This window comes from Erithacus rubecula, assembly GCF_903797595.1.
Source record: "Erithacus rubecula genome assembly, chromosome: 1".
Taxonomy (NCBI): Eukaryota; Metazoa; Chordata; class Aves; order Passeriformes; family Muscicapidae; genus Erithacus; species Erithacus rubecula.
This window is the reverse complement of record NC_136658.1, coordinates 25,357,447-25,374,574: the sequence shown is the minus strand read 5'-3', so window position 1 is coordinate 25,374,574 and position 17,128 is coordinate 25,357,447. Positions and strand designations below refer to the sequence as shown.

The 17,128-nt window shown below is 37.7% G+C and overlaps 1 protein-coding gene across 1 annotated transcript in view; it reads left to right on the top strand.

Moving 5' to 3' along the window:
- WARS2 (tryptophanyl tRNA synthetase 2, mitochondrial) overlaps positions 1–16,502 on the top strand; it is a 43,390-nt gene extending 26,888 nt beyond the window's left edge. Inside the window, 4 exon segments of the mRNA XM_079310207.1 lie at positions 4,152–4,232; positions 5,981–6,066; positions 8,712–8,830; positions 10,828–16,502. Coding sequence (XP_079166333.1) covers positions 4,152–4,232; positions 5,981–6,066; positions 8,712–8,830; positions 10,828–11,276 — 735 coding nt within the window. The 3' untranslated portion in view covers positions 11,277–16,502.
- The last annotated feature ends 626 nt before the right edge of the window (positions 16,503–17,128 follow it).

Here is a 17,128-nt window from a genome sequence, read left to right as displayed (position 1 = left end):
TGGTAAGGAATAGCTAGGATCAAGGACAAAAAAATAGGTCTGCAGGAAGAAGCCCTGAGGTTGTACTTCAGCATATAAAGCTCTACAGATGATTCAAGTATAAATTGTGACCTGAGTTTAATAGCTTCACATGGCTGCACAAGTAAATAATTAAGAAGCTATATGTCTTTAAAAAGGGAGAAGCAAGGCACACAGGTGAAAAAACAGAAATATTTGTACATTTTAGATAACTGTTTATTATCATTTGGAAGTGGTCACCTCTGTTAAATAAGTATGCTTTAAAAAATGAAGAAGGAATCTGGGTATGCAGCCTTGGCCTTGTCAAGCCATAAAGAAGGAATGTAAGTAGTTTGGTCTGGAAATAACTCTGATTAGTAAGCCAGGTTGTGGGGGATGCTTAACACAATGGAGGGTGAAGGAGGAAATGTGTCCCTGGTAGTAGTATAGAGATGACCATCTCAACCCTTTGAGAAATGTTGATGTTTTTTACTTGTATGAGATTAGGAAAGAAAAAAAATGAGCAAGAGCACAGAGCAGGATAAAAGAGAGAAACTAGTTGTATTTACTGAGAAGAGCAAGGGATAGGATTTGGACTGTCTGGAAAAGGGGGATTGCTATATGGATCTGGTTAAGATTTTTTGGAAAATTTTTAATGGGGAATAGTTGACTTTGTAAAGGGAAACAATAAATAGGGCATTTAGAACACTGTTATTCCTGGAAATATTTTCAGCAGGGCTACAAGAAATATTTCCCAAGAAAATAATGTTTATACTAAAAGCGGGCAATTATATTTTTTTTCAGGAAACAAAAGTAGCTGAAGTTGACCTGAAGGATTTAATTGATTAGATAGCTGATTTTCAGAATTACCAGTGATTGTAATGTTCTTGGAGTTTGGTTTGACATATAGTTTAGGAACTGTCACTGGTTGTGGGTTTAGTTAATAGGAGATGTAATTCTCATTTTCTACCATTTGTATTATTTTTATACTGGCGTACATATGGGAGAGGGCACTTTGAGAAAATTATGTCTTCATTGGAAAAGAGTTAAGATTATTATTATCTGTTCTCTTTTGAAAAACTGGGTAACTCCTGAAGTGTGTCATGGCTCGGGACAGTTGTTCATTGTCAGGTTTTAAAATGCAAAAGAAATTGAGTTCTTTACTGGTTAAGGTATACACAGAATAGCCTGAATTAGTTGGAACTCTGTAGTTTGATTTCTTGAAATCCTAGTTAGATTGTTGGGTAACCTCATTTTAAGAAATTAATTTAAAAAGCAAGCAGAACACCTCTCTAACAGTTGTACTCTTTTTCATTAAAAATGTGTGAAAAGTGATGCTTCTTTCTTTGTGATGGCACAATAAACACTACCTAACACAATAGGAATCAACTGAAAATTGTTTTGTAGATTGATCCAAATATGAGATGTCTCTTCTCTGTTTCCTTTCATTTCACTGTTGAAAGCCACATAGACTGTAATGCTCACTTTTTTTTTTTTTTTTTTTATGACACAGTGAGCAGTCATATTCCTCGTGGATTCTTGCTGACAGTAGTTCTAGTCAACCTATTCCTTCATGACCTGAAGAGGGTAGTGAACAGAAGTTCGTGGGCAATGCTAAGTCCTTATAGGTATCCAAATGCTATGTCCAGGAAAGGAATTCCATAAGGACTCATGAAACAGTGGACAGGCAAATAAGGGGTAAAAGGGCTTTAAATACTTTAAAACATCTGAATGAAAGTATTCTACACCTTCTTCACACAATGCAGGAAAGGAAGTCCTGGAGTCATCATTGGCAGTTCTCTGAAATCATTGGCTCAGCACAAGCAATTTTCAAAAAAGCTAATGATATGTCATTGTCACCACATCACCAGAAAGGGTATCGTGAATGAGATGGAGATGATGTTTTGTCACCATACAAAACCTTAGTGTGCCCATTTTTTGAATCTTGGGTAAAGTTTTATAGTCTACATCTCCAGAACAAACTAAGTAATTTGATATGATACAAAAAAGAGGTATTCATGCAGCAGGGGATAAAGTAGCTGCCTTAAGAAGCAAAAAATTACAAGTCAGGGTTGCTTCACTTTAAAGAGGAGAAGGCTGCAGCGTATATGCAATCAAAGTTTACAAAATCAGAAAAATGCTGAATAAGCTGGATGTGGAATTGTTCACCAAATTGTCCTATTCCAGGAAGAGGTGGTATTCAAAACCAGTAAGCAAACATGGATACATTAGTGGCACTATTTTTTTTTACACATCAGGTTTAAGCTTCTGGAGCTTGCTGCTCCATGGGGTTGTGAAGTGGGCAGTATAAGCTGGTTCAGAAAGGGATTAGACACATTCCTGGGGAGTCTTGAAACATTACCAGGACTGGGCCAGGGTTAATACCTTCTGATATTCCCTAGTGCAACAATTATGGGTGCTGGAGAAGTATGAGGGGAAGATACTGTAGGAAGCAGTAAGTTCATGTATTTGCCTCACATTCTGCTCCTGGAAATAGAGCACAAGACTACATAGCCTTTGTTGTGAGCCAGTACGGTGTTATTTCTTACGTTCTTGTTTTTTGGTTGTTTTATGAAGACATTTACCTGCCATTTTAAATGGACTTGCAGTAAGAAGCTGATTGAGTTTGTCTGGGGGAATGTCTTCCCCTGATTGTGATCCATGGGTATTGCTCAGGGGATGGAAGAGTAGACTGAGCTTTTATTCTATACTGGTGTCATATGCATCATCGCATCTTCCAGTTTCTTTGTATCAAATTTGTGCGATCAGTGTGATGGATTACTGTAGCTAAATTTGGGTAGATGCACCATGACCAACCAAAGGCAGTAATTACCTACCCTTCTTGCCAAGTAAAATGCAGTAGCTTAAACCATGATTTGTGACAAATGATTTGTGGTTTAAGCCTAGAACCTCCTAATTCACACACCAATATACACTCAGTAACTGCAGTTTGGATGATGAATGCTGGCTCCTTAGCCTCCGATACTGGATTTTATTCCAACTGAAATCTCTACCCTTTGGTATACTTTTATGTCTTTTGTCCCCATTTTATCAGGCTTTTTCTTCAGCATATTCAGCACTTTAGTCTTACTTATGAAAGGACTTCATGTTTGAAGATGGGAAATGAGTATAACTCGGTAGGACCCAGAACTGTGTATTCAACCCAACAAAGACTGTTTAGATCACTTAGTGTTTTGGTAACTGATGTCATGTCAAATCCACTGATCCAGTGAAACACACGTGCAGTCTTGGCTGCGAAAGCAACATCTGACAGAGCTGAATCAATGACTGCATAGCTTTTAAAGAGGGTTCTTGTCAACACAAGTGCAGCAGAGCACCATCTCTTCTCCATCCGTGACTAGAAGAAAGAAATGAGAAACCACTTTGAACCAGATGGTGATTCCTTCTAGATGAAATAGGAGTCTTGTGCTTCGTGTTTTCCGTGAAGTTCATTTTACTCTGGTATTTTGTTGCACTTTGTCTTGAGCACAGAAGATTGCAGGTCAAATAAGCATGAGGGAATTAATAAAAATACTGAATCTGTGGGAAAGGTAGAAAGAAAGGAAATAATCAATCTGAAATATTTCTAACCACCGAGCTGTAGCCTGGAGGTTGGATACTTTTACACATTAGTGACCAAAGTAGTCCAATGACTGCTAGCTAGGAAATACATTTAAAATGTGACAACAAAGGAATTGCAATTAATAATCCTAGTAATTCTTACTTGTTAACAAACACTTTTTACTGTCTTCTGTCTGGGTTGTTATATCATGTTGCAAGCATGAAGTTTTGAGCATCTTTGAGACAACTAGCATGCTCTTAAAGATTCATATCTGCCAATATTGCAAAGAGTGAATCAAGTATGCAAGCAAAGGAGTTTACATGTGTGTTCACCTCTGCTATTGCTAAAGCATTTTGTTTTGTGTTTATAATGAGTTGATAGGAACAAGAACCTTGCTATACTATTATAATGTAGAGCGTTCAATCCTGGTGGTGCCCAAAACTTTGTTAGCTTGTCATTTGACCTTACTGAAAAAGTAATATACAGAAATAAATGGTTTCCTGGTCTTTAATGCAATTTAGTCGTATTGACTTTGAGAAAATATGCATATAAAAGAAGAAGATTTAAGTAAATTCTAACTTCATACTTTCAGGTTCCTGAGCATGCAGAACTTGCCTGGATTCTTGGGTGCTTAACTAATGTGCCACGTCTGCTACGTTTGCCCCAGTGGAAGGTATGGGCAGTTTGGTTAATTTGAAATAAATTTGAAATAAATATGAGAATTCAGCAGAAATGTTGTCCTGGAAATACTTTTCATCTGTGAAGTACCAACTGTACCTTTGTTATTCTTGCTTTAGGTTTAATTAATTCTGTAGTCCTGTGGTGGAAGGGGGAAAACATGTCTCTCCAGGTCTGTTTCTCTAAGAGAACATTTTCCTGCTGGAAGCTACAGAATGGTGTTTTTGGCAGAGACTTAAAAAAACTATACTAAGAGGTTTGTTTACTGTTGTAGAACTGACTTTGCTAGAACATTCGGTGTTATTTCAATGCTTATTTAATAATGCAAAAGTAATGCAAGATATTGCAATGGAAACCTTGTGCCTTGCTGATTAAGGAGTTCCATAAACAGCTTTTCTTTTTCCCCTATAAAGAGTGCTCTGTAGATTTTATGGAAGAGTGTTCAAAAGAGGCATATGTTTGAAGAGGAGTATAGAAATTACAAATATTAAAAATGTGCTGAGTGATATTGTATCTTAAATGTTTGCCTTTACAAGCTTCAAATGTTCATCTTCTTAATCTTGGTGTTGCATCAGCATGACTGCATCAAGAGAGTTCTTGCATTTAATTTCCTTGTATTTTATTTTGACATTTAGTAAGCAGAAAAAGAAAAAGACAGGAGAGAAAAGTATCTGAAAAAGGAAAAAAAAAAAAAAATAAACCCGACCACTTAAGAGCAGTTTGGCTTGCAGAGTTCAGAGCAGTCTTAAATACCTCCAGATGTTTTCTTTTTTCCTGTTTTCCTTCTTAATTAAATAAAACCAGTAAAACTTAAATACAGCAACCAGTGTTAATGCATGGCATAGATTAAAGCAAACCTTTTCAAACCTGAGGTTCTAAAGTTAAGCTCTTAAATCCTACTTTGACTGGATTGACTTTCCAGACTTACAGATAAGTGTTACAGGTGCAAGGCTTTGCAAATTAGGTTCCCTGAACCCTAGGCACTTAGAGATGTAGACAGGATCTGTTGGACAGTGTGAGACAAGTCTAAATATATTTGAACAGTCTTAATGAAATAATACAGATTTCAGGGGGGTTAGTATATTTAACTATTACTAAAAGTAAAACGTAGATAATGCCACAGCTAGAAGAGAATTTGTATTTGTAGCCTGACTGTCTTGATCTAGGTGATCCATATCAGGGAGCATCAGAATGCATTAGGTGGATTGTGGGCAGCAGTGTGAACTAATGGAAACAACACTGGACTCTGCCTCTGTAGTTCTGTCAGCTGTCACTGTCGCAGGTTCTCCCAGCTGTCACTGGCTATCCTAGTGACTGTGTGATCACTGTGTCTTGATCTCTAACACAGGTATTAATACCTTTTTCTATCTCCATTATGAAGTGTTTCAAAAATTTATTGCTGAAGACACTGTTTTAAAAGTAGGATTTATGTGTAATATACAAATATAATAACCCAACCTGATGGTTTTGCATGTGAAATAATTTCCATTACTAAGGTTACAAATGGAAAATAAAAGAAACCCTATGTTCCCTCACTAGAATTTCAGAACAGTGTAGGGAAATTCATAAATATAGGACATAAACCAAAATATATTCATAAGGAGTGGATGTTACATGACACTGTCTTCTGTACAGCTACATAATAAATTACTCAATTATTCAGAATTCTAATTAACTGATATCATGGACTTTGATACCATTAGTCAAAAGTGCGATTCTTCTCTGTTTTTCTTTTCCAAACAGATGAAGCGTGCCAGCCAGAATAGCGAAGGAACTGTTGGTTTGTTGACTTACCCTGTGCTTCAAGCAGCAGATATTTTGCTGTACAAGTAAGAGGCAGAATGTGAGCCCATGGGCAATGTCTGTTCAGTTTCATGGGAATGAATGCTTGTCAGGTCAACATGCTAACTAACTTATTGAGCAGGGTTGCTGGGTGTGATTAGAACAGAAGATTGGAAATGGATGACAGACTCTCAAGTGGCTGATTGAAATCTAGCCTGGTAAAAAAGCTACTGACAGGGCTGTAAAGAGGAAAAGTTGGTCACATGAGAATAATTCTTAGGGAATTATAACAGACTGATGTTTAATTATACATATTGCACATTCACACAGATGCACTTTTTTTTAAAGTAGTTATGCTTCATTTTATACAGTGTACTGTAGTGGTTCTTAAACTGTCTGTGTGTAGTATACCAATATTAGTGGGGGATTCTGTGTAGGCCAGTTCATACTGATGAAAAGGAGTGAGTTATTGACTGCATCTTGTAATACCTGGGCTGGTTCAGTTTTCTTGGTGTTGTACTGTGTGCTGCTGTGGAAATAGCCCCTAGTGAGGAACTGGGGACTCAGCATGCCTAAGCCTGTAGCCTGGCTGATAGAATTTGTAGTGCATTGTCATGACTGGTTGTATTTCACTCTATGATTTAAACTATCTAAAGTAAATGTTGAGGACAGTGCACCATGTATGAATTATTTTTATGTTCAAATCATATGTACTTTGTTCTGAAGGGAGTTGTGAGTATTGGTTGAGACAGAGAAGTAACAAATTACTGACAACAAGGATGTCAGGTCAGACTAACCAAGATTAACCAGTTGTGAATTCATAAAAATGTATCTAGATAAATTTCATATTAATTGATCATAGTAGAAAAAACAGGGCTGTTAGAAGACCAAGAGATGATATTTCTAATTTACCTAAATTTTATCTAAAAATAACAGGAAGCAAGCAAAAGTCAGAATTAATTTTAATATTATCATTATAATATTCAAATATAATATTATAATTTTATTTGATGCGAGTCCCATTTGATTGTTAAATATTTGAGTGATTTGAGTGTCAAGTATTTGAGGGTGAAATTTAGACAACTTTATCAGAAATCACATAGTTTTGATTGAGCTCAACCATGTCTGTCTCTTCCATCTCTAGTAAGATCGGGTGTTTCATCTTTCCTTAGTCAAGCCAGTGGTTTGTTGGCTACTATCTATGTTAACAGCAGGCTGTCCACACAGAGCACACAATAAGGAAGTGAAAGAGAAACAATATCTCTTTGAAGAAACTTGACTTAATATCTTTAATAAGAAATGTTTTAATGTAAACAAAATAATATGAGGAACAAGAAATAGTGAGAAACAGAAACACAGGAAGGGAACAGCAGTCATGAAGGAGAATTTAGAGCTAGAGGAGGTGGAGAAACAGTACTAGCTCAGATGAACCAAGGATCAAAGAGACAGGAAAATGGACGTAAGGTAAATATATGACAGAAAGGAGTAAAAATAGCACCAGAATAGAAATATTTTTTTAAAAGACAGCAAGGAAAAAGGTAAGGATTGGTGTAGAGACTTTTATAGAGATAATGTGTTTTCTGTTTAGTGGCAAACTTTGTGAATATGGAACCATTTTGGCATATGGAAACATTTCTTTTGACCTGCTTAAAGTGTATTGATTATGGTAACTGATTTTCTCTCAGTTATAGGGCACTGCCATTTACTGTAACTGTTTTTGGGTTGCCTTGCTGGCTGGTTGGGAATAAAGATGGACAAATTGATTCCTGGATGTCTGCCCAGTAATTTAGAATCGGAAGGAAAGAGTACCGTGTTGATCTGAAATTTTCTGAGAATTTAAAAGATGCATAGTGAACTTCCTTACTTTGGAACATGTCCAGTATTCATAGCTGAATACCCCATAACCCTTAGGAAAAAAAAAAAAACTGCTGGGGGATGGGAGAGTAATCAAAAGCTGGCAAGATTTCAAGTCTGCCTCATCTAAAAGAATCATACATTTTTAGCAAGTATGATTAACTGTGGGAAAGAATCACCAGGGGAAGTAAAGGGTTCTTCACCTCCTCATGTCCTCTGATGCAGATTGTGTTTCCTCTAGAAGCATATTCAAGCCATTGAGTGCAATACAGAAGATCAAATTATCCTTTGAATCTAGCAGTTCTAATCCTCTTATAACACTTATGATAATAGAGGTGCTGGATCACGATTTATACAATTGTGATGAGGAAGAAACACTTTCTTCTTTCCTCCCTTTGTACCTCCTCAGTATTGACTCCTCAATGGTTTTGTTTTCCTGAGACTTGACATGGCAAGGTGCTCTCACTTTATGCCTTGCAGATCCTTCTTACTTTGTTTGCACATTATAACGTGTTCTTTGATCTCTAAAGAGGCAGCAGGAGATACTACAGAAACCTTTCTTTGGACTGGGTTTAATGACTTGCTCTTACAGGTACCTTTGCCATATATGTCTTCACAAAGCCCTTGGTTATGTGCTTCAGTTCAGCACTAAAAGCAGAGTCATCCTTGAATATGTTCAGTTTGGGATCTTATTGCCACAGCACCTATATCTAGCTGGAACTGAGTGTTTGGCTCAATCTGGTCCTCAGTCATGGCAGAAGCTGTGACACTCTTGAGCAACATTTCATCAGAACCAGAGAGCTTTGCTGAGTTTCCTGTATCTGTCTTTTATTAAAAGGTCAACACGTGTTCCTGTTGGAGAAGATCAAGTCCTGCACCTGGAACTAGCCCAAGATATAGCACAACATTTCAACAAGAAATATGGAGAATTCTTTCCTGTGCCCAAAGCCATTTTAAGTGAGCTGGTCTTGGTTATTTTTTTCCCTTAACTGCACTTCGAAGTTGAAGATGGATTTAAATATTGTGGAAATAGTTCAGGGACCAAGAAAAGGGAGCAAACTGATATTAAGGGAGTGAAAAATTAAAAGTTGACAACAAGAGACTAGGGGCTATGAAAGTGAACTCCCAAGATAGATATAAGGCTTTAGAAATCCATGGTCAAGGAATGTACATGATGTCTGGTATTCTAGTCCCGGGGGCCAGATGCACTCTGCTGCTGCTAGTCAGCCTTGCTCTTCAAGTACTGGACTTTTTTTAAGAGTAGGGTCTCTGTTCCTTGTTGCTCATTCAGGAGACATGAAGCAAAAAGGCAAGAGACCTCTAGCAAGCAGAATTCTTCAGTGTCTTGTGTGGGAGATGTTTGCTTTAAGTATGGTGAACAGCCTGTTGGTTTATATGTACAGTGCTCCATTTTTTTTAAGGGTGTTTAATATATACTTGAGTATTTCAATATGTATCTGTTACAGAGCTTAAGACTTTACAGTTTTGATCTTGAACTCAGGAAGACTTATAAGGAAAATCTTCTTAGCGATTTTTGAGTAATAAGGTCATAAGCCAGGGGGTGAGAAGGAGTCAGATGGCGTAAATGGCATGTTTGTTAAGAAACGTGAAGAATTGGGCAAGGATGAAGCGTTGCATCTTTGTTGTAAGTAATGTAGAGGAATGCACAGCAGAGACCTTCGCCCCCAAAAGGGCAAGGAGTTCTCACCTTAGAAAAGACAGGCAGTAATAAACCTTTCTCAGTTTTCAAGCCTCAGTGACAAAAACAGTGTTAGACCTAGAGTGGAGTTCTGAGAATATTAGTGATTGCACACTCTGCAGTTTCTAATTGAGTACTAAGCACTATAAAGAGGAGCTGAGTGTAGCCTATAATGCAGGTGAGACTCTTTACCATAAAATAAAAAACTCAGTTTGAAAAAGGAAAAATAGAACATTTCAATTTGCTCCCAAAAAGCATTCCTTCTTAAGTTCACAAGTATATGCAAACCAGCAAAATATTCTAGAATTGAGAAGGTAGGGACCAGTTCAGATTCACTAGCTGTAGACAGTTTAATTACCTGAACTCTTTCAAATTTGCAGAAAACGGACAGACTTACAAAAGCTAATTTCAGAACAAAACACTTTCTGGGGCTATCTGAATTGTATGCTTGAAGAACTCTTATCCTTTCACTGAGTACACAGGCCATCTATGAGCAATATGCAGGTATTTTAGTTGGCTGTATTAGGTGTCTAAAAACAATTGGTGTGAGTGCTCTGTAGATAAGTGGTACTTTATGTACTATGAATTTTATTTCTTGATGAAAAACGGAAAGAGTGTGGGTTGGTGCTGTTAAAATACTTTGCAATATTCTCCTAATGCTACTAATCTGTTTCATGTACATGCATGTATTTTGGCAGTTTGTACAATACCCACACCTTTCTTATCTGAACAGTGCTTTATATCTAACAGAGCTGGCCAATGTTGAGTTAGAAAATTGTAATAACTGTTTTTTACTGCAATTTAGGAGAATTACCAAGAGATTTTTGAGTGGAAGAGTTTCCTGAAATAAAGAGATGAACTCTTACAGGATTCTTTTTTTTTTTGTTTTAATGGTGGAGTTAACCTGTTTCTCCAGCGTTCAGAATCTTTCAGTAATGTGCAGCAATAGAAGGGAGGAGAAATTTAGGGGGGAAATCAGCATATAAGCTACATAAAATATTAGGAGTAGCCCCAGTAGGAGTTTGTGCTTAGTGAGGACAGGAGAGATGGAGCAGGCTTGATTCAGTTTATGAGAGGAGAAAGGTAGTTTCTTAGAAGGACAGGAAGGGTGCAAGGACTAAACAGAGCATATGTGATTGTGCTCACAATTCATTTTTGAGCAAGGATAAACAGCTTCATCATATAGCTGCACATTGTTCTTAGCAAGTGTCATAAGAAACCATTGTCTGTGCTCATAACTTTTTTTTTTTTTAAGGTACAACAAAGAAAATAAAATCCCTCAGAGATCCATCAGTGAAGATGTCCAAGTCAGACCCACAGAGGTTAGCTACTGTTAACATAGCAGACAGCCCTGATGAGATAGTGCTGAAATTCCGCAAAGCTGTGACTGACTTTACCTCGGAGGTGACCTACGACCCTGCCGCTCGCCCTGGTGTCTCCAATCTGGTCTCCATTCACTCTGCAGTGACGGGGCTTAGCATCAAAGAAGTGCTGCACCAAGCCACTGGTCTCGACACTGCTCACTACAAAATGGTGGTAGCAGAGTCAGTTATCCAAAAATTTGCTCCTATCAGGAATGAAATCAAGAAACTCCAGGAAGACAAGTCCCATCTAATAAAGGTTTTAGAGGATGGAGCAGAAAAAGCCAAAGAACTGGCTGTTCCTATCTATCAAGAAATAAGGAGACTGGTGGGATTTCAATAGAAATGCTGAGTAGTTTCAAGGACTTTTGTATCATGAGACAGAGATTTTGTTATTTGTAACAAAATCATTTATTAATTTTTAATCATTTTGGTTTGAAACAAAAACTTTTCTTCCTGGAAGATCCAAGGAGACTGTTGAAAGTAATTGCATTTAAAAATGTGCATGAAGCCAGGTATTTCCAGTGGGATCAGCATTAAACTTGTCTGTATAGTCAAAGAGGGAGGACAGAAGCAATCACAATTTGCTAAGAAATTGTGCAAAAGCAGATTATAAGGTTGCCTGTGTAGGTTTTTGGATTTTTCCACCACTGAAAGAAGATGAAGTGTAGGCAAGATGATCAGAATCTAGTAGAAAGATTTGTAATCCTCTCAAGAACATACTAAGCTGTGTATGTGATCGTGTTTACAGATGGACTATTTATCCTGTTGGGAGTTACTAAACTTTAATATGGTGATTGAACATGTTCTTGGATAACCAGAATAAAAGCAGAGACTTAAAAATAAAAGGTCAGGGTGATGAAGAGAGAACTTACTGCTTCTCCCTACAGTGTCTTGAAATTCGGTGTGATTTTTTTTTTTTTTTAATATCTAGATAGTTTGTGTGAAATTAATTTCACTTCTGTCATTTGTACCATCCTGCTGGTCACTCGAAGGTACTTCAGTGAGAAATGACATCTGATTCAGCTGCTCCTATTTCACCTGCTGTTCTGTTTAGCAGGAAGCTCCTGGATTTTCAGTCCAGCATCAAGTCTAGGATTGCTTTAAAAAAGGTGCAGAAGAGAAGATGTAATCCTGAATCAAAGAAGTCTTGGGTTGAGAATCAGACAACTTTCTATAAAGTTTACTGAGTTGCTTTTTTAGAAAATTGTGCCAAGGTCAGAGCCAAAATAGAGTTTAATAGATCTTTATGGACTCTTCACAATTGAGCCTTGAGAAAGAGTAGTGGTGGGAGAACAGTGTTAGCCTGCCCTGACCTTGGGCCTCACAAGATCCACAGACTTGGACCCATGGATTGTGGCACTTGTTGGGGAATGTGTGGCAAAGGGGAATTGCCAAAATTGTTCTGAAGAGGATTAGTAGTAAATGTTAAAAGGTAACAAAAGCCCTACTGGTCCTGTGCCAGCATATTTAACTGTGCCATTGCACTTGATGGTGCTGTGTTTCAGTTTGCTGTACTGTAATGTAAATTGAGTTAATCCTGTACTCTGGCAGCTCATAACCACTATGCCTGTGGCATTTATCATGAAGGATTGCAGTCTTACATGAATGAGTTAGTAAAACGTGGGGGGGGGGTGTTTCTACACAGTGCATAGTTATTTTGGGGTTTTTCTAAAAAGCAGTATTTAGTTAATTATAGTAAGTTGATTCAGAAAGAAATATTTAATTTTCCAAAACATAAAGCTGGGAACTGTGCATCTCCAGATCAGTGCTGAGACCTGTATTATTTGTTAGGGATCTGAAGAAGAGAACTTTCATGCAAGAACTTGATGATGCCAGATTTTCTAAAATTAGTCAAGACTAGAGAAGCAGAGTAGATGGAGACAGACTGATTGGAACCAAACTCAGTATAGACAAGCCTGAGGTAATGTCCTCTGGGAAGAAAAAGTATATTCAAAAATTGGCCCAGGTCTTGTATAAGATGTAGTGGATAAGGAAAGGATATGTTATAAATGTTCATATTTACATGGTTTTGCAAAACTTTTAACAGCTGCATTAGGGCACTGCAATGAAAAATTAAGGCACACAGTTATGCTGCTTCCTGACTTGGCATTACATGTTTGCTGTGGTGCTTTTTAATATAGATTGATTTCTGCAAAGATCCCACAGTATGTATCTTGAGAGAAGCTCACACTGTGCTCATGAAGACTTTGAAAATCTTTAATGCTAGTGTGTCTAGTTTCTACCCATATCTCTTTTTCACTTGCAAAGGTAGAAGTATATAGTCAAAAGACAAATCACAGTTTCTCACAGGTCTCTTTACACTTCTGATACTCAATTCACCTAATACATAGAGTTTAAATTCAACACACCTTCTTTGCAGTGAAAGGAAAGTAGGGGCATTCATAGGAGGGGTTGACACCAACAGGTGGTTTTGGTTTGCTGCTTGAACTGTTCTGAGAAATCTTTCCAAAATTTTTAGATTCTCTATCAGAAAATCATGTAAGTAAAGCAGAAAGAAAAAACTTCAGAAGAGCATTTTCTTTGGGGTGGGAGTTTAGAGCATTGCATATTTAGCTGTGTTTCAATCAAATCCACTAATTTGCCTCTTTTTAGTTCAATAATACATTGGGGGTTTTCCCTCCCCTTTTCCATATCAGTCAAACAAGTCTTATATACCTGACCTATTTCCTTCAAGTATGTTTTTTCATCTTCAGGAAAGTCAAACTTGTATAAAATGAGTATATTAACCTACTGATTGTTGAGTTTGCTTTCATTTTAATTGCTCCTGTGCAGGGATTCTCAAAATAACATGTGTTTGTCCAGTGAAATAATCCTGATTACATTGACAACCATGATCTTTAGAATCCCTTGAGAGGAGACAGCAAATGTAGATGATTGAAGGTATCTGTTGGCTATTTCAGTTTTCTTAGACCATGTTTTTTCTGCAGAGTTAACCATTCATCTGGTTTAGTTGAGCTTGAAGCAATGAGTTGATTTCAAGCTACTCTGTCCTCTTCTACCTTCCTTGCTTCCTCTTGGGAATGTTTTACAAGCACCCATTCTATATAGGGTTCTGTGGCAATGTTTACTAAGTATTGCAGTTGAGTTAGAACAGCTGTTTAGAGAACAATTGTTGGAGAAGATTTGATATTTTATGTTTCATAATTAATTGTCTCACACTAACTCGTGCTGGGGATTTAATATTTGTTTGCAATGAAGTAGGTGCACTCCTGAAATGCATTTTCATGTTGATTTTTATCCAAATCACATTATCTAAGTCTTCTGTGTGATGTCAGCTGAAGTGCAGTTGGTGGTAAGTTTCTGCAGAAGCACACTCCTCATCCTGCATGGGGGTATATACATGTCCTGTGGTATTGTGGAACTCACTGTAACATGTTCTTCCAGGACAGGGAGGATAAAAAGTCCAAATGTATCTTTCCTAATTCAAGTAAAGAGTCAAAAGGTGGAAAGGTATGCTTACCCCTTGCTGTTGCTCACTGAAGAAAAGGAAGCAGAAACAATGATCTTTTATTTAGAGTGCTTTATTAATTACTGCCTTAGAGTCAAAATTTCCTCTTTTGTCATTCTTTTTTGTTAGTGCACCTGTCCTACTGCAGATCCCAACTACAACCTATGGATCAGACATAGCATCTCCTGGAAAGACTCACTCACCTTTAGAGATAAAACATCAATTCCACAGTTAATTACTTGCAAAAATTCAACAAAAACATTTATATACTTGAGACATTTATTTTTCCAGCTAGTTAGTTTTAGGCAAATTTGACAGTAGCTGCAAGAAAAATGTCAGTATATTCAAATTGTATTCAGTGTAGTCAAAAGCCTTGGAAGGACCCAGACATCTCTTATCCTTTCTGAAGTCTCTTATGTAGTGGGACTTTACCGTTAGCATCTGCCAGTTTGGGAAAAATGCTGCAGCAAAACTGTGGTCATATGTGACATTAATTTATCTGCTTAAAGCTTTTGTGTTTTGGTTTGGATTTTTTTAGCTCACTTGGCTATGAAAGAACTTGTTAAATACTGAATTCCCAATGACGCTTTTTATCACATAGTCCTGTCCAGGTGACAGCTGAAGTAAAGGAAAATTCTCTTTATTATCACAAAGGCTTCTGCTCTGATTCTCACTGTCTTTTCTGTGATTCTGTTGGTTGTGCTAATATTGTGGAAGGTTTTACAGATAAGTATTTATTCTGTCAATAAGAAATTTTACTTGCAATAGTCCCATATTATTATGGAAATGGAAGATTCACTTATCATTTAACTAATAATTCAATTGTAGGCAGCAGCCTTGGTGTCACAATTATTTTAAATGAAACCAAATGCACAGGTAAAGTAAACGGTTTAACACCTGGGAAGATATTCTGCCAGTGTTGTAAATTGCTGTCACAGGATACTGTGACTGAAGATGAGATTATCCTCTACAGGAGTGGTCTCGTGCTGCCTGTGGACATAAAATTAAGCACCGAGCTTAATGTCTGTTGTGCTATCGTGCTCTCAGCATTGCAACATGGCTATGAGATGGGAACAAATCTGTGCCATACCAGAGGGCTCAATCAGTTCCAGATGTGCTACATTGCTGTATCTGCAAGATGAAATGTCATGACAAGAGTTGCAGAACAAAAATCCTTAAAAGTTATTAAATGTTTGGAAGTAACAGCATGCTTATAAAGCTTGGCTTATAAAGCCTGTGATAGCATGGCCTTAGCCTTGCTCATACAGCTGACAAGAGCAGTCACACAGCTGAGTGTGATGGTAGCAGAAGGTAAGCCATCTGCTTCCTCAATACAATAGTGTAAAGACAGTATGAGTCTAATTTGAGGGGTTACTGGATTAACCCTCCCAGGTGGGAAATAATAGTTTATGGCAGAGAAAAGTAGTACCACATCTCTCTTGTGTCCTATACCATTCTGAAACCAGATGCTCACAATTCAGGTGGGGACACAAACCACAGAGAAGATGCTGCATAGACAGTGTCACTTGTCCCACGTGCTGTTGTATCTGTGACTGCAGTTCCTCCAATTTCAGTTTGGCATGACTTTATTGTCATCCATCGATGTTACATGATAGTCACATGCTGATCAAATTAGTAGAACTTTGGTTTGAAATACTGAATGTATGTTCTCTGCTATCTTTGGTGAAAAGTTCTTTCCTAATGCCCCAGGATTTATAGAAAGAAATCATTAAACTAAATAAGAAGGAACTTATCAAAACAAGCTTACTCTGTGGCATTATTCGGAGTTTATGGTGTAGGTGGTTTCTGGCTTCATTTACCCTATTTATCTTCATGCTTCCTCCCCTAAGCCACATCCCTTTCTGAGTAAAGTAAAACCTGTATGTTGAATGTTGTGAGACTGACTTATTGTGACTGGAAACAGTTTGTCAAATATATTTGAAGAGCTTCTTCATGGTGTTTGCTGAATGAATAACAAAGATTTCAATAAGTGCCTCTTGAGTATTTAAGCCAAGATATCTATGAGTGGATTGGAGTTTGCTCTACCCACACTTACTCCTTCATGCCTGTCTGGCAGATGCTCCTACAGCAAAAATGGGAAAACAGGGTTGTAGACCAGATGTAAACTGCGAGTGGCAGTGTGGCATCCATTATTTTTAGGCAGTCCCCATTAACTTTCTCCTAGCGATATAACTGTTTGCACACCCCCAAAGTCTGTAAATATCTGCAGGGAGGTTGTCAAGAGGATGGAGCCAGGCATCCAGTCACACCTTTCTTCTTGGTGGTACCAAGCACTAGGACAGGAAGCAATGTGCACAAGAAAGAACTTCTTTAGTATACAGGTGCACTGGAACAGTACCCAAAGAGGTTGTGGAGTCTCTCTCACTGGAGATATTCCAGAACCATCTGGACACAATCCTGTGCCGTGTGCTCTAGGAGGACCGTGCTTCAACAAGGAGATTGGAGGAGCCAACCCACTCTGGTCCCTGCCAACCTGACCCATTCTGTAAATTCAGATGTGTTGCTGATTCGTATGCAGGTTGTTTTGGCTCTCCTGAAGATGAAACATGCTTTTTTGGGTGTCTTTTATCTAATGGCCTAATTCCTACAGAGATATTGTTAAAATAAACTTCAGAGTTCCAAAATACCTGTGTAGCATAACAATATTGAAGTGATGAGCTTTGCTGCTGTTTTAATCAACTTTGCTTACCAGCATCACACAT